This window comes from Hoplias malabaricus, chromosome 3 (genome assembly GCF_029633855.1).
Source record: "Hoplias malabaricus isolate fHopMal1 chromosome 3, fHopMal1.hap1, whole genome shotgun sequence".
Classification (NCBI taxonomy): Eukaryota; Metazoa; Chordata; class Actinopteri; order Characiformes; family Erythrinidae; genus Hoplias; species Hoplias malabaricus.
Window position 1 is genome coordinate 51843685 of NC_089802.1, and position 27339 is coordinate 51871023.

The following is a 27339-nucleotide window of genomic DNA, read 5'->3' on the forward strand; positions in this document are numbered from 1 at the left end:
AGCTATACAGAACTTGTTCATGTGTGTTAAGATATCTCAGTTATCTTTTAATTAAGGCTACCTGGCTAATTAGCATGTAGGCTATCTGTTCTTGATTTTTTTTTTACTTCAAAGTGGACATAAATCATAATATTACAGTTTTAAAATGTGCTTGAGCATTAGCCTTTAATATATTCAATAATCTGTATGATTGATCTGTTGTCAGACTAATTTGTGCCATGTTGTGCTGCATCAAAAATTTCTCTGTTCCCAACATGGAGAGTCATTCCTGTGGGTCTCATGGATGCCTACATGTTTCTTTTATTTAAACTATCTTTTATTTGCCTTATTTAGCTTCACTCTTGAAAATAAAAGCCCCCTACTGTTGCAAATGTATTTATTTATTTATTTATTTTTAACATATTCATGTTTTGGACAGCACAGTTTTACAGCAGGTAGTGTCACATTCACACAGCACCAGGATCCTGGGTTTGTCTCGCTCAGGGTGACTGTCTGTGAGAAATTTGGTGTGTTCTCCCCATGTCCGCGTGGGTTTTCCTTTGGGGGTGCCAGAGGAAAATGAGTTGTGCAAGTAACAGCTGCATATAAATGCATATGTTTTAGATATATTGTGCAGGACTTGGGTGCAGACCCCAACCTAAATGGTGCATTACTCAGGGCTTAGGGACTCATTTAGAACAGAGCCATATAAACCTGCCAGTGTGTGCATGCCTGACTTTTCAGGAACTGCTTCACATTACAGACAGATAAATGTTACTTACATTTATGCACGTGAATCTATGATACACCTAGTTTCAACTGTGGCTGATTTTTTTTCTTTGAAACTGCAATGTTTCCATAACAGTCTTAAACAGTTTCAGACAGCCAGGGTTTAGTAGCTACGTCATTAACCTAAGGAACCAATCACCAAAACGTTTGTAGCACGCTACCAGACAGAGTAAAGGGCTAATTGGAAATAGAGGAAGGGAATATTTATATGTTCAAATATTGCATATTGAACGAAGCTGGAAGTTTAGAGTTATATCAAGTTTATCTAAGCCAATTTTAAGACCTAAGGGGATTATTTCCTTAGGTCTAATAATTTATGTATACCGTTTTTAGGGATTAATGCGAGGGGACTTTAACGTTACCTGAAGCTCTGGCGTCTCCCGTTGCCGGGCAACAGTTGTTATGTCTCCGATCAACAGGAAGAGTAGAAAGTGCACGCGGAGCAGACAGACGATCACAGAGCAAGGTGAGACAGTCTCGTGGAGTGAAGAGTACAGTCAGCAGAGAGAAACGGTTTCACTGGAAATCCAGCTGACACTGCAGTGTAACTTTACCACCACCGCCAGCTTTTACAAGGAAAAATGCATTACTGTGAACGAAGGACAGACGGCTTTAGCTGTAGTGAATGTTATCAGTGACATCTGGATAAAAGAGCATCAGGTTTGAGTAGTAATGAATAGCTATTCAGTGCTTAGTGCAGTAGAACCGTTTTGATTGTAGTTGATATGATATAATCAAGTTATTGTAGTTTTGTAGTAAAGTTTTGTTATTAACTAAAAAAAAAATTAATCCAGACAACATCCAAATGACCATCTGAATTGTGCTATTTGTCTGTCTCTTTATTGTGCTGTGTCCTGACTTTTTATGGTATCAAAATTGAAATGGGAAAGAAAATCAGAAAAGCCAAAACACACAATTGTTTTTTAATCAATCTATTCTCACATACATTTTTTTTTTCTGTACCTTAAGACTTAATCCACTCAAGCTTGAATCAAAATACTCACACCTCATACATTTTGTTAACATACTGTGCTAGTTTTAATCTGAGGAAGAAAGAATGCAGCTAATTTCTACAGCAACGAAGGCTGAGGTGGATTTCAAGAGTTCAGTTGAGCTCTCAAAAATGCAGCAGCTCATGTCAGGTACCACACACACACACACACACACACACACACACACACAGCTACAAACAGAGCAGTTTGTTCCCCATAAGGAAAATAATTGTGTGTGTATGTGTATGTGTTAGTGCCTCCAATGGAGGGCAGGGTACGGTGCAGTCGTGCACTTCCTGCACTAAACCTGGACAGACTAAAAATGGCCAAGGCTCAAGTGGACAAAGCTGTAAAGGTCAGTGTCCTCTGAGTTTCCTTAATATTATAATCATCTGATGACAAGTGTGAGGTAACCTGCAATGATAATGAATTGATCAGAATTCAACAGCTTAAGCAGAAAGATATTAGATGACATTGTCACTAATTTTAGATTATAATTTACACATATTAGATAATATGTTGTCACTGTCCTTGTATTTCCAACATAGTCTCAATTTTCAATGAAAGTTTGTCACACTTTGTCTTTATTCTGTGCTTTCTGGTTCAGTTTTCTGCTTTCTGTCTTTTTCTTTTTTTAACTGACGTGTACTCATTGTGTTTGTTTTGGCCTTGTGTTCCTAATGTGATCTCTTTTCACACCCTTTTTATGTCATGTAACAATAGCTCACCGTTGTGTCTAGTTTCCCTGTTAGTGTTAACCATAAAATGGTTCCTTTTTCTGTGTGTTGGTCTTTCTCTGATTTTTGTTTCTCTCTGGGTGTTGTTTGCTGCCTGTCTGAAGTTATTGTTCCAGTTTCTGTCTGTTATTTGTTTTTCTATCTTTGTTCATGTCTTGGTTTATCTTGGTCTATGTTCAAGGTTAATGTCATGGTTTATTCTCTGTCTCTGGTCTAGTTTTGTCTCTTTTGTTCTTGTGTTTAGCTCCCTGTCTTAGGCCTGTGTTAATCTCTAAGTTTCACTCTGCTTCTGTTTGTTTTGTGTCTCTGTGTTTAGTTTCTTTCCTTGCCTGTTTCATATTATTTTTTTGTTCTAATTTCTGTTTAATAAATACCACCTTCACATTTGCTCCTTGTGCTTTGTCCTTTGTCCCCTTCTTTAAAAAGGTAATGATATAATTTGTAATGAGTTGCGTTCCAAAATGGCTTGTAACTATTGGTCTGTAAATATTGTAAAATGGCAGCTGACATTTTCATACTATTTACATACTCATTTTTATGTAAAGGTTAATCTTAGTACCCTCTCTTGTTTTACTTGCTTCCATATGTTTGCATGTTTGATGCGCTAGAGCATTAAATATGTTCTGTAAGTGATGATCGTGATTATGCAGGAAAGGAAGGTGTTCTCAATTGACGGTCCATACCCTGTGATTCGCACTGCTCTGAAAGCCAGGGGGTGGGTGGAACGTCGACTTCCTCGCCACGCTCCACAGGGTTGTCGCCATGGAGACCAGGATGCGGAGGGCATGGAAGAGGCTGACAGCGATGATGATGATGGTAAAATATTGATCATTTAGATGAAGTCACTTTCATTTCATCATTATCTTGAATAATTTATAGGATGCACTGCATTAAGTACCTTTAAATGAAATATTATTAATTTATGTTATTATTTATTATGAGTATGATTATAAGCAAATATCAGCATCATATCCTTTTTTGCTCATGGTTCATCAGAACATGTAAATTGAAGTAGATATATCAAATAGAACATTACATTTTTCATTCATTGTCTGAAACCGCTTATCCAGTTCAGGGTCGCGGTGGGTCCGGAGCCTACCCAGAATCATTGGGCACAAGGCAAGAAGTCATCCTGGAGGGGGCACCAGTCCTTCACACGGCAACACACACATTCACTCACACCTACGGACACTTTTGAGTCACCAATCCACCTACAAACGTGTTTTTTGACCGTGGGAGGAAACCGGAGCACCCGGAGGAAACTCACGCGGACACAGACCGCACAAATATTAACACACCACCACGTTAGTGTGTTACTGCAGCTCTGAGAATAATCCACCACCCAAATCCTATCTGTTCTGTGGTGGTCCTGTGAGGGTCCTGACCATTGAGCAGGGTGAAATGGGAATAAAAAAGTATGCAAAGAAACTGAAGGAATACTACAGTCTGTATTTGTAGAACTACAAAGTGCTCCTGTATGGTCAGTGGAGCTGATAAAATGGACATTGTGATTGTACAGTATATATTAACTTAAAAATAAACAGAAAAATCATTGAAAATATTGACTCAAACCTATGCACCATTCCAACATATTATAAATATAATTACTTGCATATTACTTTATATAATGTATACATTATTATGCAATTAGGTTTAATTAGTTTTAGCAGAGCAAACCAAATTTAATAGTTGTTGACTTCCAAGGGTTAAGGCCTTTTATGACAGCTGAAGTTGAACCTGACACATGCACTTCAGCTGACAAGTCACAGCCCTGGATCAGTCTCATTATCCCTGGGGAGGATCTGTCATCACTCAATCCTCTGTGTTTGTGTCCAGGTGCAGAGAGAGGACAGGACAAAGAGAGTGATGGCACAGATGATATGTCAGACCTTATGGTAAGCTGTGGTACCATTAACGTATTTCTACTACAAAAAAAAAAAAGAAACTTCAATTTTATTCTCAATTTTATACTTCATATATATATTATACTTCAGTTTTATATATCCTTGTCATTTGTTAACACTCTAGTCTCGCCTGGTGCGCAACGAAACCACATATTTCTACTGGACCACCAGGAGGGACACAGTGGACTATCTGTTCTTAAAAAAAGACCAAATGACTAATCACTATGCTAAAGCTGGATCCTTCACCACCAAGGTCCCACTCAATAAAGCAGCTAACATATAGTACATACTATATACATCAGCTAACATTCTCTCTAAAATATTGTAACTGCAGTCTTGACTACTGTGTATCTATCACTTTCTCCTTCAAAATCTTATGCTCTCTCTCACTGCTCTCACTCATTTTCCTCTTCCTCTCTCTCTCTCTCTCTCTCTCTCTCTCTCTCTCTCTCTCTCTCTCTCTCGCACTCTCTCAGGTGGGCTTGTGTACGAGTTTAAGGAATCTCCTGTGGTATGACTCCACTGATCCTGATTCCTTCTTCCCACGCTGCTACAGGCTGGGGGCGGAGGATGAAAAACATGCTTTCACTGGTCAGTACCAAATGTCCATTTACTTTTGTGGTCCAGATCAATCAATTACAAATAAATCTCCTTCTGTCTTGCGCCCCACAGAGGACTTTAGGCGTACTGCATGCACAAGTCTTTTGCGTTATGTGGTGGAGAGGGCTGAAGGAGAAGGAGAGGACACAACGGGAGAACTATATAATGTTAAACACTCGCAGGGTAAAACGCACTCTGAATTCACTGCTTTGATACTGTAATATCTGGTATTTTTCTCATATGCCTTCTAGTATGTAACAAACACCACACAGACTTGTTAACAAGGTAAAAGACATGATTTACACTGCAGGGGTCTTTGATATGATAGGAATTTATATGATATGGGACAGCTGTGGCCATGGGGAGTGCCTGAACAGCACTGTCCTCCTCCCTCAGTCCTTGGCTGAGGTGCCCTTGAGCCTGGTACCTAACCCCCAACTACTCCCTGAGTGCTGGGAATGGCTGCCTGCTGATCTGGTGTGTGTTCACTTCTCATAGTGTGCATTACATTGTATGTTGTACAATGACCAATATTGGAACATTTTTGATTGAAAGTATTATATGGGTTATATGGGTATATGTGTTGTTTGTAAATATGTCAGAGTTATAAATTATTAGAGTTTAAAATGTTAACTTTAGAAAAGAATTTAGAAAAATTGTTAACTTTCAAGGGATTTTATTGCAAGAAATCTTGGAGAAAGAGAGTTACTGAATTTTCTTATGACTGTAATGAACAGTAGTCTCTCTGTGATGCAGGTGTGCATAATCAGCGTAAACCACAAGCCAAATCAAAGCTTGGAGCTGGGTTGATTGACACAGCTCTGTACGTGTGTCAGGAGTATCTGAACAGTCGAGAGCACAAGGATATAGACGTGGCTTTGGACTCTCCTCCCTCTCTTTCAGAGCAGCAGTGGAATGACTTTATCCAGAATTACTACCTTGTTATTCAGTGAGTACAATTCATTTGACGCCATTACTATTCTTTAAGAGCGGTTCAAAGCACCATGACTTTCTGAATTTCACCATCATTTCTACCAATTGACAAATTCTATAAAAAAAAGCCCTTCATGCACAAGGGGCAGCACGGAGGCGGTGCAGATAGTGTCGCAATCACACAGCTCTAGGGTACTATGGTTGTGGGTTCAAGTCCCGCTCTGAGTGACTGTTGATGAGGTGTTGGTGTGTTCTCCCCGTGTCCGCATGGGTTTCCTTCAGGTGCTCCGGTTTCCTCCCACAATCCAAAAACACATGTTGGTAGGTGGATTGGCTGCACAATAGTGTCCATATGTGTGAGTGAATGTGTGTAGCCCTGTCAAGGACTGGCACCCCCTCCAGGGTGTGTTCCCTCCTTGTGCCCATTTATTCCAGGTGGGCTCTGGACCCACATTGACCCTGAACTGGATAAGCAGTTACAGACAATGAATGATGAATACACAAGATCATAAGAACTATGTTTTCAATAGTGAAATATAGACAATAAATGAATAAAAAGAAAAATTATTATTAAGACTTTTCTGCTGAGGCTTTATGTTATATATCGTAGTTGACTTCATTATGTCAGAGCATACTTATGTTGGATGATTAGTTCTGGATCACAGGCACAACTCTGGAAAAACTATGGAAACTATGGAAAAAGAACACAGTTTCAAAATCATGAATGCTGGAGTGTTTATACCCCTCTAGACCACAGACATGTTTCCTTTAGTTTTGTTAGTTTTTTATTCGTGTATATGTATATATTTCTTTCTCCTCTGTAGTGATGATATGATAATAGAGGGGTGTAGTGAGTACACAGAGCGCTGTAAGTCCATGTTAACCCAAATGCAGAAGGTGTGCCCACAGCTGGAAACTGATGGACTTAGTAACATCTGGATTATCAAACCAGGGGCCCTCTCACGAGGCAGGGGTGAGCCAAATGTGTGTGTGAATATTTGTATGTATGTTTGTATAAAATATTTATGCAGAGAGGACAGTGTAAGAGATGTAAGTGGTGTCTCATTCTGTGCTGTTCTAGGTATAGTGTGTATGAACAGGTTGGAGGAGATACTGAATTTAGTGGACTCTGACTCTGCTCTGGCTAAAGACAGTAAGTGGGTGGTGCAGAAGTATATAGAGCGCCCTCTGCTGGTTCACGGCACTAAGTTTGATCTCCGTCAGTGGTTCCTGGTGACGGACTGGAACCCTCTCACGGTCTGGTTTTACGACGAGTGTTACCTGCGTTTCTCCACCCAGCCGTACTCCACCCTCAGACTGGACAGGTGAGAGAAGAATGTGGAATGTTGGTGTAGTATTTGACCCAAATCTCAGCTTTGTTTTACACATTAAATCTCTGAATATATCTGCATTTTCCCATCCTCGTATTATGTAAATATTGCTAGACTCCACCCTTTGCTTACCTTTAAAGTTGCTGTTGGTGTATGTCTTCATTACATCGAGCAATGTTCGGTTGCTGTAATGTGGTATTTTGTGGTTACCTTGTAAAAGAGTTTGCCCTCCCCAATACATTCAGAACATTCAGAAGTACAAGTAGAGGACACGACAGGAAAACTATATAATGTTTCACTGGTTTGCCGTAGCAGAATTCATCTCTTATAAAATTATAATGCTGATTTGTAAGGGTTTGCATGGCCTATCTCCCACCCATTTGTCTAATTTCATAATAACATCCCTAAGCCCCTTCAGGCAAACATCCCCCCCTTTGGAATCCTCTACCCATCTTTTTTTTTTTATGGTGACGTATTCTTGGGTATGTGAAAGGTACTATATGAATGTAACAATATAATATAATATAATAAAATATTAGACTTATAGAGTTCTGCCCGTTTGTTACCGTAATACTATTTACTTACATTTTTGTTAAACAGGTTAGCTTCATACTCCCACCTCTAATTTAATGAATCGAAATGTGAACACCTAACTACATCTGGGGAAACCAAGATATATAAAACCAAATTAAACCTCATGGTTTACTAGCTAAACTAAACATATAACCGTATTGATTTGTATTTGAATTTAGCCTAATTATATTTAATGAAAACACATTTACTGCTGAGAGAAAGAGCCTTAAGCCATTCCCTTGTAAGGCATTTGCTCAGTGCTATATGTCAGTATTCACTTATCTTTCCAGATGTTTGAATACGAAGATAATTATTTGGTATTCAAATCTGAAGTGGAACACTACACTCACTTCTTTTCTCCCTTGTCTTCTCCTCTATCAGCTCTGTCCATCTTTGCAACAACTCCATCCAGAAGCATTTCCGAGCTAGTGCAAGTCGTGACCCCTCGCTGCCGGCTGAAAACATGTGGTCATGTTCAGAGTTCTGTTCCTGGCTGGAATCTGCAGGCCGTGGCCGACTTTGGGAAGAGCTAGTGCTCCCAGGCATGAGGCGGGCAGTCGTCCAGACGCTGCTGACAGCACAGGACAGTGTAGAGCCTCGTAAGGCAAGCTTTGAGCTCTATGGGGCAGACTTTATTCTGGGGCATGACCTACAACCATGGCTGCTGGAGATCAATGTCAGCCCCACCATGTCACCTTCCACAGCTGTAACTGCCCGTCTCTGTCCAGCTGTGCAGGAGGACACCCTGCGTGTTGTGCTGGAACGACGTTACAACCACAACGCACACACTGGAGGATTTCAGCTCATTTACAAACAGGTACCCACACAGACCCAGAGCAATTGTCCTTTAAATAACAAGATAAATAAAATGCTGGATTATATTTAAGAGTTAAGGGAATATTTCTGATGTCTCCAGGCAGCCGTAGAGGTTCCTCAGTATGTAGGCATTAACCTTCTGGTGGAAGGGGCTCAGATCAGACGTCCTCGGGTCTCTCCATGTAAGACATTTATCCACTCTCAGTATGAGCTTTTACGCAGATCCAGACCTGCGCTGAAGCCCAGTGGGCTTCCCACTGATGAAGAGAACCAGTCTGAGGTAGTGAAGAGGACCTGGCCCAGTGTTTCTCGAAAGGACACAATAGAGCGGTCCTCCACCAGTCAACCTTTACTGGAGAAAAGACGACGCAGAAAAGCTTTGCCATCATCCTCTTGCCTTCTGCCCAGCCTTTCTGACCGTCATCAACTTCACACTTCACATTGTCATAGGCACACATACGCTGAACCCTCACACACTCGCTCTCGCTGGACAAATAGAACATTGTTGACCCTCACTCGCCTCAGCCCATCACTGGAGATTATCAGTTTACAGCCTGGATCCAAGTACTGCCAGAGCACACCCACACACTCATTTCACACACCTTGTCCACACCTTTCACACAACCCTATGCAGGCATCAGTGCCTCTCACCAATGCACCAGCAACACACAGACGCCTATAAAGTAGAAAGTCCTGGGACCACCTGAGCCAAGCATACACTGAAAGGTTTATGTTGTAAAATGTATTTGATGTGTTATCGTCTGCCGAACAGAGGAAGATGACATTAAACAAAAGAAAGATGAAAACCATTTACTGAGATCTTACAAAAACAACAGAAATCCTAACTTCTTATTGGTTCTTTAGTTTTCTCTTTAGTGGGAACTAGAATATAATGTTTGTTTATTTGATTTTGAGTTCTTTCAGTTGGAAACCACTGTGTTAGGAAACTAGATAATCACCAAATTATGCTATTTTAAGCTGTTACCTTAAAAGTTGCAAAAAACAAAACTCATACATTTTTTCATCACAATAACTAATAACGTGTATTTTATTACACATGACTATATTTAATCCATCAGAATCCATCCAATCCCAGAGAGTGAATCATCTATTTATGAAGAAGCTAAACACAAACAATAAAACAAAAAAACAATATTGTATTTTTCATCATCATCTTCTTTGCCACTTAATCCATTTCAGGGTTGCGGTTTTTATTTTTATTTTAAGTTTTAAATTAAAATATGAAATCACAGACATCATGGGAAATATTCCAGTATAACATTTTAGCAGATTCAGTAGGTATTTTGGGGTTAAACCCATATGGTTTTGATTATAAGGCAGTGATTAGCCAGTATATCTAAGTACAATATGATCAATTTATATAATAGTTTTGTAAACAAAGTTCATCTTCCCATTATTGTCAGGTTGATAGTACTTATTCATTCAGTACTGCTTGAATGAAACCCCTATAATGATATTTCAAACACAGTGCAAACAAAAATGCTTCTTTGTCAATTTCAAAACAGTAAATACATTCTGATACCTAGACCTAGACATATTTATATATCAGGCTTTGCAATAGATGTTGGAACATTGCTGTAAGTATTTGATTGCGTTAGAAGATAAAGTTAGATACTGATGTTTCATAATTAGTTCTGGATCACTAAAGCCATTTTTAATGTGAATAGTTCTCTGTAATTCCAGAGAACACACTGTTCCAAACCCCAGTACTCAGAGGTTTATACATGCCCGACTAACGCTTGGCACTGAGTATGGTCTTTTTAAACTGGCTTTTTAATGGAGATTATAAAAAAAAATCTGCATACAAAAGTTGAATTCACCAATTCACTAAAGGGTGACTTCTGGATATTAAAGTGATGTGTTCATACACTGACCACTAGAGGACATCTCTCTCTCTCTCTCTCTCTCTCTCTCTCTCTCTCTCTCTCTCTCTGTGTGTGTACTGGATTTCCTGTCCCTATAGTAGATGGATGTTGGCAGCTTAGTAAAGGTCATCTAGTTTAAATGCAGGACATATCCAGCTACATCTCTCTCTCTCTTTCTCTTTCACTCTCTCTCTCTCTCTATCTCTCTCTTTCACTCTCTCTCTCTCTCTCTCTTTCTCTCTCTCTCTCTCTCTCTCACACACACACACAAACACACACTTGAATAAGGTAATAAAAATTTTGTCTCTGATTAATGGGCACTGGGTTAGTTACACTTTAAATGTACTACACAAAAACACAGGTCCCTATGTAAATTCTAATGTCTGCAGTGCCATTTTATATGTTGTATGTTTACTGTACAGTTCTGTTATGAACCCGTATTTACATGTGTGCCTTACAAATAAATGTGATTAAAAAATAAATAAAATAAAAATAATAATAATTTTAGGCAGTTTTACTTTTTAACCATGTTCAGAAAATAAAAATCGTTGAAAGCATTCAACTTTAGGGCTTAAATGATTCTACACTTTACTGAGCACATTTACCACAACAAATATAGATAAAGGTTAAAACAAAATACTAAAATGAGTAGACTGTTTATTTAAATGCAGTTAATAAATGTGCTCTAAAGTGGTGCAGAGAAAATTATGCAGGCTTTTGTGAGATTTTTTTAAATGATTGTTTTTTTCTCTTGGATTTGTACTAGGCGGGACTGCATTATATGTGCTGCAGGATGAGTGAGTTTCTCAAAGCCTTACTGCTGGTGCCTTGCCAGCTTTCCAGCCTCATAGAAGCAATAAGTATGGTCTCGCACAGCTCGTCACTGACAGGTTTATTTCAGCTGGCGACAACACTTGTTTCTGCCCAGTGTCTGATCTACAGGGGCAGCATAGAACATGGATCCTCACTTCAATATCAAAGGGGAACCGTGTGTGTGTGCCTGTGTATTTCTACAGTTTTATCACCAACTGCACTTGTTAAGTGCATCACTCTTCTACTTATGCTGCATTGATGATAACATTGTCAGTTATTCTGTGATTTGATACACCCTTGAAGTTTTTGGCAGGCAGCCCATAGAGATGTTTGGAGGTTTTACCCACTTTTATACTACTTGTTATACTAGTGTAAAAGCATATATTGACTATGACATGGGTAAATGCTTATTCTGTGGTATATCTTTTAGAATTAACACACATTTATTTGAAGGAATACTAGGTATGATTTTCTATTTTGGGGCTTCACCTACAGAGAGGGCGAGGATGTGCCTTGGGGGAGTCCTACACTCCTCCAGATGTTACATAGTGCAGTTTCTGTAGTGCTAAGCATGGATTAGCATTGACAGAAGCAATGTTCTTCCTATTACAGCACAGTGAGTCTCACAATGATATTGATGCTTTTTAAGGGGAAAATATCCTTGGTGATCCTTTAAAAATTAGTTGACAGTAGTTGATATTATTTTAAAAGTTTTTTAAAATGTTATGCTATAAACAATAATGTTGAATGTACAGTAAGTTACTATCAGCATAACACTGTAAATACACAGTTATGGCTTGTGATTTCAGTGTTGTTTTACTGTAATATAATAGCACTTATTTACTTATTTTTTCCATTTGAGCAACACAGTGCACTATATAATATCTTACTGTTTTATTGTGACCACTTCCTCATGTGTCATCACCCAGTAGACCATTATAAAGGTATTTACAGCTCATAAACTCTCTGTGATGGACTAGAAGAACAGATCTCTCTAGTCTGACTCACTCATACATTTAAGTGACTCCAGGAGTGCTGCCAGACAGCTGACTTCTTAATCTTCTCATTCTAAAGGAACTGACACCAGAAGAGATATATATTTTGGTGGTTGTATTCTAAATAAATGCATGTTATGGTAAGTGTGTGTGTGGGTGTGTGTGTTTAAAATATTGTCTGGCTAAAAATATCTAAAAAAATTGTAATATATACATACATGCATAAGTAGATACATAAAAACCCAACATCCCTGCTTTAGCTATTTGGTTGACTGGAGTTAAATCTAGGTTTATATTTAGGCTTAGGCTTAACACAGCTCCAAAATAATCACTGAGGTTTATGTGTGATTGTGTTTGTTTTTTTCGTTTTTTGTGTGTGTGTGTGTGTGTGTGTGTGCATTTTTTGATCGTGTTAGTGTGTAAGAGACCTACAGACTGAGAAATGGCTGTGGTTTAGTCTGGTACATAATAAAATCAGTCACGTGGGTGTGTGAGTGGGAAACAAAATGAAAACCATAGGGCACTTCTCTTTGTGTTCTCTCTTTCCCATCCTGCTTTTTTTCTAACAGTAAGTTTTGAGCCTTACCAGTGACCCAGAGAAAATTTGTATTCCTCAATTGTTGCTCTGTAATGGCTCAGGAGTCGTAATGCTAATTCTTCTAAAATTCCTTAGGAGAAAAACAAAAGACAAAAAAGGAGACCAGAGACATGACAGAGATATAACGGAGACAAAGGAGAGATAATAGAGACAGTATGGTTTAAAAATGTACTTGGCAAATCTGAGTACAATTTTTAACTTCCCTGAGATCTCCACTAAATCTCCAGAGGAGACACTTGTGAGATTCCTGAGGTTACACATTTGAGCAGCATGAGACCTATGCCAAAATCTGCTTTGTCTTTCCATTTGATATTGTTGTTTAGGAGAAACCTCAAAGATATTAAGGAGATCTCTTTTTTATTTTTGTTTCCTCTGAGGAACCAACAGTTGGACACCTCTTCATTTCAGTACAGAGTCTGTTGTATCAAAATATAATTTTTTTTTTATAAACAACATGTTAGTCCACTGCAGTTAGCTAGGACTCCCCCAGTCACAGAGTGCCACCAACCTCAGGGGCTGAGGGCCAACACGTGCTCTCTCTCTGAGACATAGTAAGCTAACTATCTGTTTTTTTGTTAATTTGCTGTGAACACAACATCACTGGACAGTTCAACACTCTGGAGGAAAATACTAACAGTCAAGGTCTGCTATGTCAGCCAACAGACTTTCATGCTGTCTAGTGTTGTGCTTGTGATGAGTGGAGAAAGAGGTCCATAGTATCATCCAGTCAGAGTGAGGCCATTTGTACTCTCCTTGATTACTGGTATTCTACAAATAACACACTTCTACACATTCAAAACACAACATGTAAAAAAGAACATAAAATGTGGTCAATGCAAATGCTTTCACACTTTATTGACTGATAGATTGACTAAATAATTGCATTATTGGTAATGATAATTCACTATATTTGAATGGTGTTTTTTCTTGAAATTGTTCTCTCACCTAACAAAATATCCAATTAGATTAGGGACATCATTTTGACCTTATTTCTACCATCTTGTTCCAGAAACTCTTTTCTCCTCATTCTCTACTCTTCATCTGAATGTTGAGTGATGACTCTTCAAACCCTTGTTAGTTGTCTGAACTATCCTTCTGACAGCAGCTTGTGTGTGCATGTGTTTGTGTGTGTTTGTAAACCTTATAATATGGGGACATTGACCTGAATACACACCAATAAAGTGGGGACCTGTGTCATCGTGGGGACCTAAAATCGAGTCCCCACAAAGTTAACCATTGCAGCGTGTCTATTTTGTCGAACTGTACCCGCCCCTTCAAAATCTCAATAGTCCCCAGGATGGTCATAGCCCTGACAAAAGTGTGCGAGTGTATAGGGAGCAAGTGCTCAGTGTGTGTGCACGCCCCCTGTTGACATAGGTTTTGCTGTTGGGGCCGTTAGCACACTTGATCACGTGGTACAGAAATCCTGACTTCTGATTGGTTGAAACGGGCCAATGAGGTAGCTCGTTAAGAAAGGCTTCATTATACGCAGTCACAAGAGGAGTTAGTCAACAAGCACAGAACCTGTGAGTTTTGCGTTGAAACTAAATGTTTAAGTCTTATATCACTCAGCGCTTTTATTAAATAAAAAAGTGGAGCGTAAACTACTGTCAATTTAGCGTTTGAATATAAGCGGTGCTCTATTCTGAGCATTTATCTAGTTCCCCGTGGTTAACGCAGCCCTGATGAGGCATTTAACGGTCTCCAGTCCGTTTGTTTTGCTAATGCTAAGCTGTTTATGAACCTTTAGTGCACTTTTCAGAGAGGTGTGTTAAGAGTTGGTGGAACCAGTGAATATTCAGTGAATCGTTTGTTATTTTGAACGCCGTTTTTCACGTCACCGCGGGTCGCGACAAAGCGGGGCTCGAAGTTAAATACATCGATTCATTTAAAGGTGAGCGAATATAACGGCAGTTTAACTCGGATTAAACTTTGATTTCGGAAAGCCGGTGAGTTTAGTGCGGTCTGTGGTTCGTAAATAAGGCGGAGGAGTGTTCGCGGTGTCGGACTTCACTAAAGGAAGCTTGGTGCTGGAGAACAGAGGAGAGCTGATCCCCGGAAGAAGGCCGGAGGAGACGACCACAGCGCCATTAAAGGAGTTATGTTTGACCTCATCTGGACGTGAGTACACAGGCTTTTCTTTATCTGTTCAGGTGTGAGGTTGTGTTTATATCTGTTACAGGTCTAAGACAGACACAGTGTCACGTTAAAGATTAGAGTCCCAGCTTTTCATTAATGATGCCGTTTTATTTTTAATTCCTCTCGGAAAACGAATATTTTGGTCGAAATACACCTCGCCAGGAAAGTTATGAACAGATTAGTGACAGTGAATGTGTGGATATGGAGTTAAAACCGAAAGAGTGTTATTCCAAACATGGTTTATCTCTCTTTTAAAAAATTAAACTCCTGCGTCATGAGCCCAGAAGCGATTCACACAAAAACAAATCACACCAGCGCTTACCTTGTGTCTTTCCGTCAGTCCGTTTGTTTGTAATCTTCGTGTTTGTGTGAGTTTAAAAAACACAGTTTAAAAACACGGTACAGCATATTTTTAAATAATTAAATATTATCCCCGTGGGTCTCCCTTAAGGAACTCTCATGGTCGTGTGGCATAGGCTCTTAGCTTTCCAGCGACACGTCAATCAAGTCTGCAGACCAATCAGGGGCAGAGTCATGACGACGCGTGACCAAGGAGGCGGGACAAACATAGGCCCGTGTTTCAGCGGCCCGCACCGCGAGAGACGACTCCGACGGTTTTATTTGGCCACAACTATTACAACAAAAAACAATCAAGACAATAAACATGTTTTCAGAGCTTAGACGTCTTTCACTGGCTGCCTTTCCCCCGCTGAGGCGATTTAAACACACGGAGGGGTGTGAGGGAGTCACAGCGAACCAGAGTGAAGCTCCCTCCTCCAAAACGACTGGCCTTTGAAGGGACACTGTTCTGCGTTAGAAACGAGTAAATATCAGAATAAAATACAACAAAAATAAACCCTTCTCCTGTTTGTTCAGGGTAACAGGGCACTTGGAGAGCTGCAGGAGTCTAGTTTGTAAAGAAAAACATTGTAAATGTTGCCATTAAGTCTAGATTATATATATGACTTGAATATATATATATATATATAATTTATTTTTATTTTTTTCTGCAATAAAATGAATCATTATCTTTATGGAGAGGTTGTAGTCTTTGGAGACACTTGGCCAGGCCCCGGTTCACTGTCTACTCCAGCTTCAATAACTTCAAATTGTTGGACATTAACTCTTCAGTTTGAAGTCACTGATATCTAGATTATAAAATGAACTTTAGGAGTGTGTTTACCTTTTTATTTTTTACATTTTCTCTTTTTTTTTTCATCAGATATTGACCACTGCAGATTAATTTCAATACCTTTAAATGTTTTATTTGACATTTTTTAAGGCTTTTCATAAAATTGACTCTAGTTTCTCTGCCTGAGGAGAAAGCCTAAAGATGTTTGTATGTAATTTCAGGCAGAAAATGGAAAAAAAATGCTTAGGGGAAAAATACATTTACCTTCTTAAAAATCCAGGCCTTCTTTCTACAAACCAGTGCATATTTCATACTGGTCTAAGCTGATCTATGTTGCTCTATGCCGGTTAATGCTGGGCTGGTACTGGTTTAAGTGGAGAGCTCAGCATGGTCATCAGTTTATCAACATCCATTTCTGTTGACCAGCACACACAACATGTGCATCCATGCCTGTCTCTGCTGTTTTTCCTGGCAGGGGTTACAGAAAACATGTCCATATACTGTACTCTGTAGTCATTATTTAGTTCAGTAGTATTTCTATTTAACAAAATGTCGTGTACCTCACCTCAGAATGTAATGTTTGGTTTGATTAGGTTTGAATTCTAGAACAATCTCAACTAAAACTATCTACAGCTAAAATAATATATTTTGTCACAAATTATCTGTCTTCTGTTTGTTCAAATTCAGTATTGATGCTGCAAGAGATGATGGCACTCTTGGAAGACCATATTAACCCCAACTGCAAAATGAAGAGAATCATTTTGGAAGGAAGGCCCCGGTTGTGTCTTTTTGCTTTAAGAGACATCACATCTGGAGTGGAGATTACATATAACTATGGAGATGGTGATTGTCCCTGGAGGAGTAAAGTAAGAATGTGGAAATTCATCTTTGGTCACTTGTGACAAAACTTTGACAATGTATATACACCTACAACAACAACAACAACAACACACACACACACTCACAACAAACTATTAACTGTAGTGTAGTATACAAGCAATTATAAAACCTATTTACAAAGAAATGATAATTTCCACTGCATTTCAGTAAAGGTGACCTCTTTTAAATATTCCTGGTGTCTCTTGGCATTAGATACCATTTGCCTGATGGAAGCTACTCAAATGTTACATGTATAAAATCCTTATACAAATGTTTTATACACCTTTGACTTCTGCCTAATGTTTTTCTACCCATTTTATCAGTCATACATTTTACTTTTCTCTTGCAGCTCAAATTCTCAAACTAAACTGTCAAATTATTAAAAAAAAAACACTTTCACAAGTGTGATTTGACAGCTCTGCGATATCCTCAAACTCAGTTTCCAAATGAGATAAAGCCACTGTAGTTCTTTCTTATATATAAACACACAGTCCTTCTCAAAACCAAGGCAACTGACCAGAAGCAGACAGATAAATTAAAAACAACTAACTACCTCTTTAGTCATCCACTTGATTTCCAATGGTAGCTGATAATAACTGGTACCCTTCTACCTTATAAGTTTAATAGTGGCTGATGTTATCATTTTAGGTGTCAGAAAGTGGACCGGAAGCAGGCAGTAGTCACCTGGAGTCAGAAACTGCCTCTGAAGTTGATCAGCATTTCACCAAACATTCACAGCACAGATCTGGTTCTGAGATACAAGTAAGGAAAACGACTTTTGTTCATGCAGCTTACACACTGTAAATGCTATGTGTATGTACTCCACCAGTATAGGAAATGTATAACACTAGGTGTGATTTCTGAACTCATGTACATCAGTTGGGATATACACCAGTATACAGTGCTGTGTCTTACACTTGCTTTACACACCCTGATAAGCCTTAACATTAAAACCACCTACTTGCTTCTAAACGTGTCTATTTTATGAGCTCCACATACCATAGAGGAGCACCTTGAAGTTCTACAGATCCAGAATTTAGTCCATCTGATTCCTTGCATACTTTGTTGACCACCCTTTACCCTGTTCTTCAGTGGTCAGGACACCCATTGTACAGCCACAGATCAGGTATTATTAGGGTGGTGAATCATTACTAGCTCTGCGTTTATACTATCACCACAATATCAGTGTGTGTGAGTGTGTAATCTACTTAAACCAGCACAACACGCCCTAACACACCACCACAACCACATCAGTGTAAATGTAGTGCTGATAAAAATCCACTGCCCAAATCATACCTGCTCTGTGGTGGTCCTGACCATTGAAGAACATGATAAAGTATGCAGAGAATCAGATTGACTAAATTCTAGAAATGTAGAACTACAAATTGCTGCTATATGTTAAGTGGAGATGATAAAAGTATTTTCTGCCATTAATCAGTGTTTCTCTTATTTATGGTACGGCAACATTCTGGCGTGTTAGTGACTGTTGTGCCCATTTCAGGTGAAAAAAAGTGGAACGACAGCGGACAGTAAAGGTCTAGAACCAGATTGTGCCTCTGGAGACAATCACCATGGCACCCAACAATCACTGCAAGAGTCTGCTTTCTGCAAAATGGTATAAAACTATTATATTTCAGGTGTTTTTTACATAGTAAACGTCAAGTCCCCACAACGTACTGTAACAGTATTGGCAAAGGATTTCATTCGGCAAGTGGTGCACCTCCCCCACTGAGTCCCCACAATGTCTTTTCAAATGAATGGTTTACACAAAGTCCCACACAGTGCCTATTTAAAAATATGAGTTTTATTAAAAATAAATAGTTTGATTGGTGTGTTTAGCCTTAAAATCGTTTCTACCACTTGTTAGTGTTTCTCTTGTTTATTGTATGGCAACATGCTTTTAATATCGGACATGTTAGTGACTGTTGTACCCATTTCAGGTAACAAAAAGTGGAATGACAGCGGACGTCAAAGGTCTGGAGCCAGATTGTGCCTCTGGAGACAATCACCATGGCACCCAACAATCACAGCAAGAGTCTACTTTCTGCAAAATAGTATGAAACTATATTTCAGGTGTTTTTTTAGATAGTAAACGTCAAGTCCCCACAACGTACTGTAACAGTATTGGCATAGGATTTCATTCAGCAAGTGGTGCACCTCCCCCACTGAGTCCCCACAACGTCTTTTCAAATGAATGGTTTACACAAAGTCCCCACACAGTGCCTATTTAAAAATATAAGAGTTTTATTAAAAATAAATAGTTTGATTGGTGTGTTTAGCCTTAAAATAGTTTCTACCACTTATGGGTGTTCCTCTTGTTTATTATATGGCAACATGTTTTTAATATCGGACATGTTAGTGACTGTTGTGCCCATTTCAGGTGACAAAAAGTGGAATGACAACAGACAGTAAAGGTCTGGAGCCAGATTGTGCCTCTGGAGACAATCACCATGGCACCCAACAATCACTGCAAGAGTCTGCTTTCTGCAAAATGGTATGAAACTATTATATTTCAGGTGTTTTTTACATAGTAAACGTCAAGTCCCCACAACGTACTGTAACAGTATTGGCAAAGGATTTCATTCGGCAAATGGTGCAGCTCCCCCACTGAGTCCCCACAATGTCTTTTCAAATGAATGGTTTACACAAAGTCCCACACAGTGCCTATTTAAAAATATAAGAGTTTTATTAAAAATAAATAGTTTGATTGGTGTGTTTAGCCTTAAAATTGTTTCTACCACTTATTAGTATTCCTCTTGTTTATTATATGGCAACATGTTTTTAATATCGGACATGTTAGTGACTGGTGTGCCCATTTCAGGTGACAAAAAGTGGAATGACAACAGACAGTAAAGGTCTGGAGCCAGATTGTGCCTCTGGAGACAATCACCATGGCACCCAACAATCACTGCAAGAGTCTACATCCTGTAAAATGGTATGAAACTATTATATTTCATGTGTTTTTTACATAGTAAACGTCAAGTCCCCACAATGTACAATGTACTCTAACAGTATTGGCATAGGATTTCATTCAAGTCCCCACAAAGCAGCTGTTAAAAAAGAATGAGGTTTATTAAAAAAATAAATAGTTCAATTGGTGTGTTTAGCCTTAAAATAGTTCTACCACTTATTAGTGTTCCTCTTGTTTATTGTATGGCAACATGTTTTTAATATTGGGCTTGTTAGTGACTGTTGTGCCCATTTCAGGTGACAAAAAGTGGAACGACAGCAGACAGCAAAGGTCTGGAGCCAGATTGTGCCTCTGGAGACAATCACCATGGCACCCAACATACACTTCAAGACTCTACTTTCTGCAAAATGGTATGAAACTATTATATTTCAGGTGTTTTGTATTTAGTAAACGTCAAGTCCCCACAATGTACAATGTACTCTAACAGTATTGGCATAGGATTTCATTCAAGTCCCCACAAAGCAGCTGTTAAAAAAGAATGAGGTTTATTAAAAAAATAAATAGTTCAATTGGTGTGTTTAGCCTTAAAATAGTTTCTACCACTTATTAGTGTTTCTCTTGTTTATTGTATGGCAACATGCTTTTAATATCGGACATGTTAGTGACTGTTGTGCCCATTTCAGGTGACAAAAAGTGGAATGACAACAGACAGTAAAGGTCTGGAGCCAGATTGTGCCTCTGGAGACTATCACCATGGCACCCAACAATCACTGCAAGAGTCTACTTTCTGCAAAATGGTATGAAACTATTATATTTCATGTGTTTTTTATTTAGTAAACGTCAAGTCCCCACAATGTACAATGTACTCTAACAGTATTGGCATAGGATATAAGAATATAAGAAGTTTATTAAAAATAATTAGTTTGATTGGTGTGTTTAGCCTTAAAATAGTTTCTACCACTTATTAGTGTTCCTCTTGTTTATTGTATGGCAACATGTTTTTAATATCGGACATGTTAGTGACTGTTGTGCCCATTTCAGGTGACAAAAAGTAGAACGACAGCAGACAGCAAAGGTCTGGAGCCAGATTGTGCCTCTGGAGACAATCACCATGGCACCCAACATACACTTCAAGAGTCTACTTTCTGCAAAATGGTATGAAACTATTATATTTCATGTGTTTTTTATTTAGTAAACGTCAAGTCCCCACAATGTACAATGTACTCTAACAGTATTGGCATAGGATTTCATTCAAGTCCCCACAAAGCAGCTGTTAAAAAAGAATGAGGTTTATTAAAAAAATAAATAGTTCAATTGGTGTGTTTAGCCTTAAAATAGTTTCTACCACTTATTAGTGTTCCTCTTGTTTATTGTATGGCAACATGTTTTTAATATCGGACATGTTAGTGACTGTTGTGCCCATTTCAGGTGACAAAAAGTGGAACGACAGCAGACAGCAAAGGTCTGGAGCCAGATTGTGCCTCTGGAGACAATCACCATGGCACCCAACATACACTTCAAGACTCTACTTTCTGCAAAATGGTATGAAACTATTATATTTCAGGTGTTTTGTATTTAGTAAACGTCAAGTCCCCACAATGTACAATGTACTCTAACAGTATTGGCATAGGATTTCATTCAAGTCCCCACAAAGCAGCTGTTAAAAAAGAATGAGGTTTATTAAAAAAATAAATAGTTCAATTGGTGTGTTTAGCCTTAAAATAGTTTCTACCACTTATTAGTGTTTCTCTTGTTTATTGTATGGCAACATGCTTTTAATATCGGACATGTTAGTGACTGTTGTGCCCATTTCAGGTGACAAAAAGTGGAATGACAACAGACAGTAAAGGTCTGGAGCCAGATTGTGCCTCTGGAGACTATCACCATGGCACCCAACAATCACTGCAAGAGTCTACTTTCTGCAAAATGGTATGAAACTATTATATTTCATGTGTTTTTTTTTTAGTAAACGTCAAGTCCCCACAATGTACAATGTACTCTAACAGTATTGGCATAGGATATAAGAATATAAGGATTTTATTAAAAATAATTAGTTTGATTGGTGTGTTTAGCCTTAAAATAGTTTCTACTACTTATTAGTGTTTCTCTTGTTAATTGTATGGCAACATGCTTTTAATATCGGACATGTTAGTGGCTGTTGTGCCCATTTCAGGTGACAAAAAGTGGAACGACAGCAGACAGCAAAGGTCTGGAGCCAGATTGTGCCTCTGGAGACAATCACCATGGCACCCAACATACACTTCAAGACTCTACTTTCTGCAAAATGGTATGAAACTATTATATTTCAGGTGTTTTGTATTTAGTAAACGTCAAGTCCCCACAATGTACAATGTACTCTAACAGTATTGGCATAGGATTTCATTCAAGTCCCCACAAAGCAGCTGTTAAAAAAGAATGAGGTTTATTAAAAAAATAAATAGTTCAATTGGTGTGTTTAGCCTTAAAATAGTTTCTACCACTTATTAGTGTTTCTCTTGTTTATTGTATGGCAACATGCTTTTAATATCGGACATGTTAGTGACTGTTGTGCCCATTTCAGGTGACAAAAAGTGGAATGACAACAGACAGTAAAGGTCTGGAGCCAGATTGTGCCTCTGGAGACTATCACCATGGCATCCAACAATCACTGCAAGAGTCTACTTTCTGCAAAATGGTATGAAACTATTATATTTCATGTGTTTTTTATTTAGTAAACGTCAAGTCCCCACAATGTACAATGTACTCTAACAGTATTGGCATAGAATATAAGAATTTTAATAAAAATAATTACTTTGATTGGTGTGTTTAGCCTTAAAATAGTTTCAGAATTAGTGTTCCTCTTGTTTATTGTATGGCAACATGTTTTAATATTGGGCATGTTCTTGGTAGAATAAAGAAGTGATTTACCATTACCTTTTTGTGCACAGTTGAACTGGTGTAAAAACAAGTATCTAGAAATATCTTAGGAACCCCGTAGCAAAACCACAACTTTTGGATAAAAATGGAATGATCGATCGACTTTGTAGCTGCGTTGGATGGTTTTCAGCTGACATATGTAATTGTATGGCTTGCTAGCAGTAACTAAGCCCTGTTATTTTTGTGACATATAAAAAAAAAAATAGTTATGCTCTGCAGCATGTTACAGTTCAGCCCTGTCCTTGATTGGTATCTCTTACTGAGCTGGTCGTGATGAAGGGTGATCAGTGATTGACAGCCCCAGCAGCCACCAATATTTATTTTTATTTTTTATCTTTCAGTCTTTTTTCTTTTTCTTCAGTAAACACTTTTTTCTTGTCATTATCATTATTACTATTATTGGATGTTCTTTGCCACTTATTCTTTTAGTTTGATGCATTTAATTTGTGTTTAACTAGATTGGAGCAGAACTGGACATAGAAACATCTACAAAGCAAGCCCAGGAAACCAATCAGCATCAGAACCAAACAGCAACACCAGCATCAGAACCAACTAGTATCACATTAGTTCCCAAAGGTATAGTCTGATAAACATTATGGCAAGCTGTTATGAAATGGAAAAACATTGTATGTTTTGACTGATGTTGTCCTGCATTTATTCAGGTGTCAAGGTGGTTGAGAAAAGGAAATGGGAGACCAATGAGGTGAAAGCTGTTGAAAAACATCTGAACAGGTTCATCAAAACTTGCACAGTGCCAGGAAAACAACATTGTGAGGCCTGTATAAAAGCAGAACCTATAGCGTGAATCCTATTGTTGAAAGACAGATTGGTTGGCTGTGAATTTTTTTGTCAAAAACAGAATTACTGCTCTTAAAAGGAAGATGTAAACCAGAATAAAAAGCCATTTACTGCATTAAAATGCATTTTTGTTTTGTTTTGTTAATTCATTTATAAAGTTCCTATAGGAAAAAAACAATATTTGATTTCATTGAAAAGTTGGCTGATGTCGTCTTTAGGGTTTTTTATTTTTACAGTTTTACAGTGGCTCTGTAAAGACCCATGAACAATAAAATTGTTATTTTCTTCAGATTGACTGAGAATGTTTTGTATGTTATAACACTTTTGGTGCTATAAAGAGCCATATACAGCACATTCTTCATCAGTCTGAAGAAACGTCACCATATTTCTTCAGTTTAAAAGAACCATTTAAACGTTGGGAGTGAGTGTTTCATAAAATGGTTGTTTTCTTTTAATTTTTTTATACTTATTGGGGCCTTGACAGCTTAAAGTGTTGAGGTGGTTGTACACCTTGTAGATGCTTTTGAAAATTTTAAGGTATTTATTAATGATTTGTACAAAATACGGCATGGGCAAATGGCAAAAAAAAAAAGTTTAAATGGAAATGAATAAATATGTTATTCATATGACAACATCATTTGTCTTTTCTTATAAATATGCATTGTGGCTGCAAACCAGTTGTTAGTAAAATTTGTCCCCAGATTGTTCACAAGTACTTACATTGTACAAAATACTGGGAAGTGTCAGTGTGTGTGTGTGCTGGTCCTCACATGTTTGGAATACCAGAAACAGTCCCCAGAATGTCGGAAAATGTCACATTGCTTTATTAATGTATTTTCTTTATTTTAAAGTGACAGCTGCTGTTCCAGGATCAGTTGAAACATGAATCTGTGTTTCATTTGTTCCTAAAGCCTTTAGAAATGCGCGTCCCCACAATGTAGGATCCAGCTCGTAGTCCCCAGATAACGCTTCTACAAGAATGTGTGTGTGTGTGTGTGTGTGTGTGTGTGTGTGTGTGAGCAGACCTATGTATGGCTTATTCAAACTGCTGCTACTCTAAACAGCTATATCCATTAGTGTGTTTGAATGCTGAATGGGAAGAGAATCCCAAGTGTCCACACTCTCACTGATCTGCTTTGTCTTCCAACTCAACTCAATCCTGTTGCTAGGTGGTGGAATCCTATCCTGGAATGTCAGGTTCTTGGAAAAGCAGGAATGTCAGGTCAGTGAACTCTGTAAAAGGAGAAAATGTAAGAAGAAGAGATAAGATGAATGACTGAAAATAACAGAGTGGGTAAAGAGATAAGAAATTGATGTAAAAGGGTTAAAATAAGCCCTTGAGCTTCAGACACACCCTCTGAATACCTGCCTGTCTAAGTGACGAATGACAGCAAAACCTGATGGAGAGAGACAAACAGAGAGAGAGAGAGAGAGAGAGTACTTTCCATTAGTAGATGTAGGACAGAAATTTCACAACTAACATGTAATTATAAAACAGTTAATAATCATTTTAGGGTCTGTTTCCTTGTCCAAACTATTTTCTGACAACCATCTCACACATGTAATTATAATACAGGCTTGCTGGCAATGCAATACTTCAACACAACACATCTGTTCATATTAAGTTGCTTTAGTTCCACTTGTAGGTGAGTTTTTTCAGTCCAAAAAAAATGAAACTCCTAAATAGTTATTATACCAGATGGCACAGTGGCACAGCAGGTAGTGTCGCAGTCACACAGCTCCAGGGACATGAAGGCTGTGGGTTCAAGTCCCGCTCTGGGTGATTGACTTGTGAGGAGTTCTCCCCATGTCTGTGTTTCTTCCCGTGTCTGCGTGGGTTTCCTCCGGGTGCTCCGGTTTACTCCCACAGTCCAAAAACACACATTGGTAGGTGGATTTGTGGCTCAAAAGTGTCAGTAGGTGTGTGTGTGTGTGTGCCGCCCTGTGAAGGACTGGCGCTCCTTCCAGGGTGTATTCCTGCCTTGCGCCCAATGATTCCGAGTCGGCTCTGGACCCACCGCGACCCTGAACTGGATAAGCGGTTACAGACAATGACTGAATGAATAGTTATTATCTTAATGTTTTGTACAGTCATATGAAAAATTTTACTTTATGAAATTTTAAATAATTTATATTCATCATCTACACGATGTTTAACACAGCTGACAAACAATGTGACAAACAAAATATGTTCAAACAATCCAAAAAATTAAAAAACAAAATTAAGATTTTTTGTTCTTTGCCTAGAAAAGCACTATATAACTACCATTCATACTAAAAGGTGTATGGAGTGTAAGCAGCTTAGGGAGTGACAAAGTGTAGAGTGTGATACAATGTGTTGACTGATAGTGTATTATGTGACACAATGTGTGGAGAGACACAATGTATGTGATATAAAATACGCAATGTGTAAGAAGTTATTCATTGTGTAGAGTGATACAGTTCATGGGTTAATACAATGTATGAAATCATACAGAGTATGGAGTAGTACATTGTATGGAGTGATAAGGATAATAACATGTAATGAGGCTTTTAACACTTCTCCTGAGCCTTACACACATGTTTTCAGTAACTGTTGAAAGGTGTGGGTGATATCACAGCATTTGATTCAACTCTGCTGCTTTTTTTGCTCTGTGATATATTAAAGCCTTTTGTTTTTTAAATTATGTTTTGTCCACCATCTGTGTCTCTTCTGCCTACATACAGCATACAGTGCATCAGCGTGGATGTGTGTGTGTGTGTGTGTTTGTGACATATCCACAGGAATCATAGCTGACATGCAAAATCAGGAACACCATTATGGCCTACACAAGCCATTTCATTTGGCATAATGAGCAATTGTCATGCTCTAATTGATTTTAATTCTATAATAAAATATTAATAATAATATGTCTTTTTAAATTATAAGCTTATAAGTTAAAAAAAAAAGATAAATAATAATAAATAAATAAATAAATAACACATTACAACGCCAGGCTGGTGCTTCCTCCCTTCGCATTCTCTCTCCACTAACAGCAAAAAGAAGACAGGATATAATGTAAAATACAATGTACCCTCAAACACACCACAGTGACGCTTAGAGGTCACTTCTATCATATTAATCAAGAACACTTTTTTTTAAATCAAATTCTGAGGATGTTTTCCAGTGTCTGGAAAAAAGGTGAAAGTTTTTCTGTCCAGTATGCTAGGCTTTCTCTCTCTTTACACTCATGGCAGAGAAAAGGCATCTGGAGTTTTTAGACAGCAGAACTCCAAACTTTGAAAAACTGAGATGAGGATATTGCTTCTGATTACTTAAGATGGAAATGTCTCCAAATGCAGGAGATGCCTAACTGCATGAAAGTTAACACAGAACAGAAGTTCTACAAAGCTAAACAAATGAGTTACAAATGAGTTTCTGTGGTAATTCAAATGGTGAATAAAAACTTATACAAAAGTTAAATTTGGGTCATGCACAAGTAACAGATCTTCTGAATGTAAACAAACAGCTTTACCCACAGTCATATATGTCCCCTCTAAGGACTGTATACATAAATTTGTTTTTAAAAATGCCTACCCTCATTGTACCAGTGCATAAGTGCATACATTTCCCTTTTCATTAATTGAATAAATTAAAAA

At 38.2% G+C, this 27339-nt stretch overlaps 2 protein-coding genes across 5 annotated transcripts in view; one reads left to right on the plus strand and one right to left on the minus strand.

Annotated features, from left to right (window-relative positions):
- The window catches only part of slc4a8 (solute carrier family 4 member 8), a 42259-nt gene extending 41111 nt beyond the window's left edge, over nucleotides 1-1148 (minus strand). For both annotated transcript variants that reach the window (XR_010801849.1, XM_066663549.1), the window contains exon 1: nucleotides 1131-1148. The gene's annotated coding sequence lies outside the window, so the exon portion shown is untranslated. The remainder of the gene's footprint in view (nucleotides 1-1130) is intronic.
- ttll3 (tubulin tyrosine ligase-like family, member 3) lies at nucleotides 1109-10691 on the plus strand. Of its 3 annotated transcripts, none has more exons than XM_066663551.1 (13): nucleotides 1109-1234; nucleotides 1805-1910; nucleotides 2015-2115; nucleotides 3148-3313; nucleotides 4334-4392; nucleotides 4526-4654; nucleotides 4878-4992; nucleotides 5074-5184; nucleotides 5758-5950; nucleotides 6759-6907; nucleotides 7016-7259; nucleotides 8220-8655; nucleotides 8755-10691. In XM_066663551.1, exons 2-13 carry the CDS (start codon nucleotides 1826-1828, stop codon nucleotides 9334-9336), a joined length of 2370 nt encoding a protein of 789 aa, XP_066519648.1. In that variant the 5' UTR covers nucleotides 1109-1234; nucleotides 1805-1825; the 3' UTR covers nucleotides 9337-10691. The 3 variants fall into 3 exon arrangements, with proteins under 3 accessions (XP_066519648.1, XP_066519650.1, XP_066519649.1); XM_066663552.1 differs by having other exon boundaries at nucleotides 1211-1428; XM_066663553.1 differs by lacking the exon at nucleotides 4526-4654.
- Nucleotides 10692-27339: the final 16648 nt, after the last annotated feature.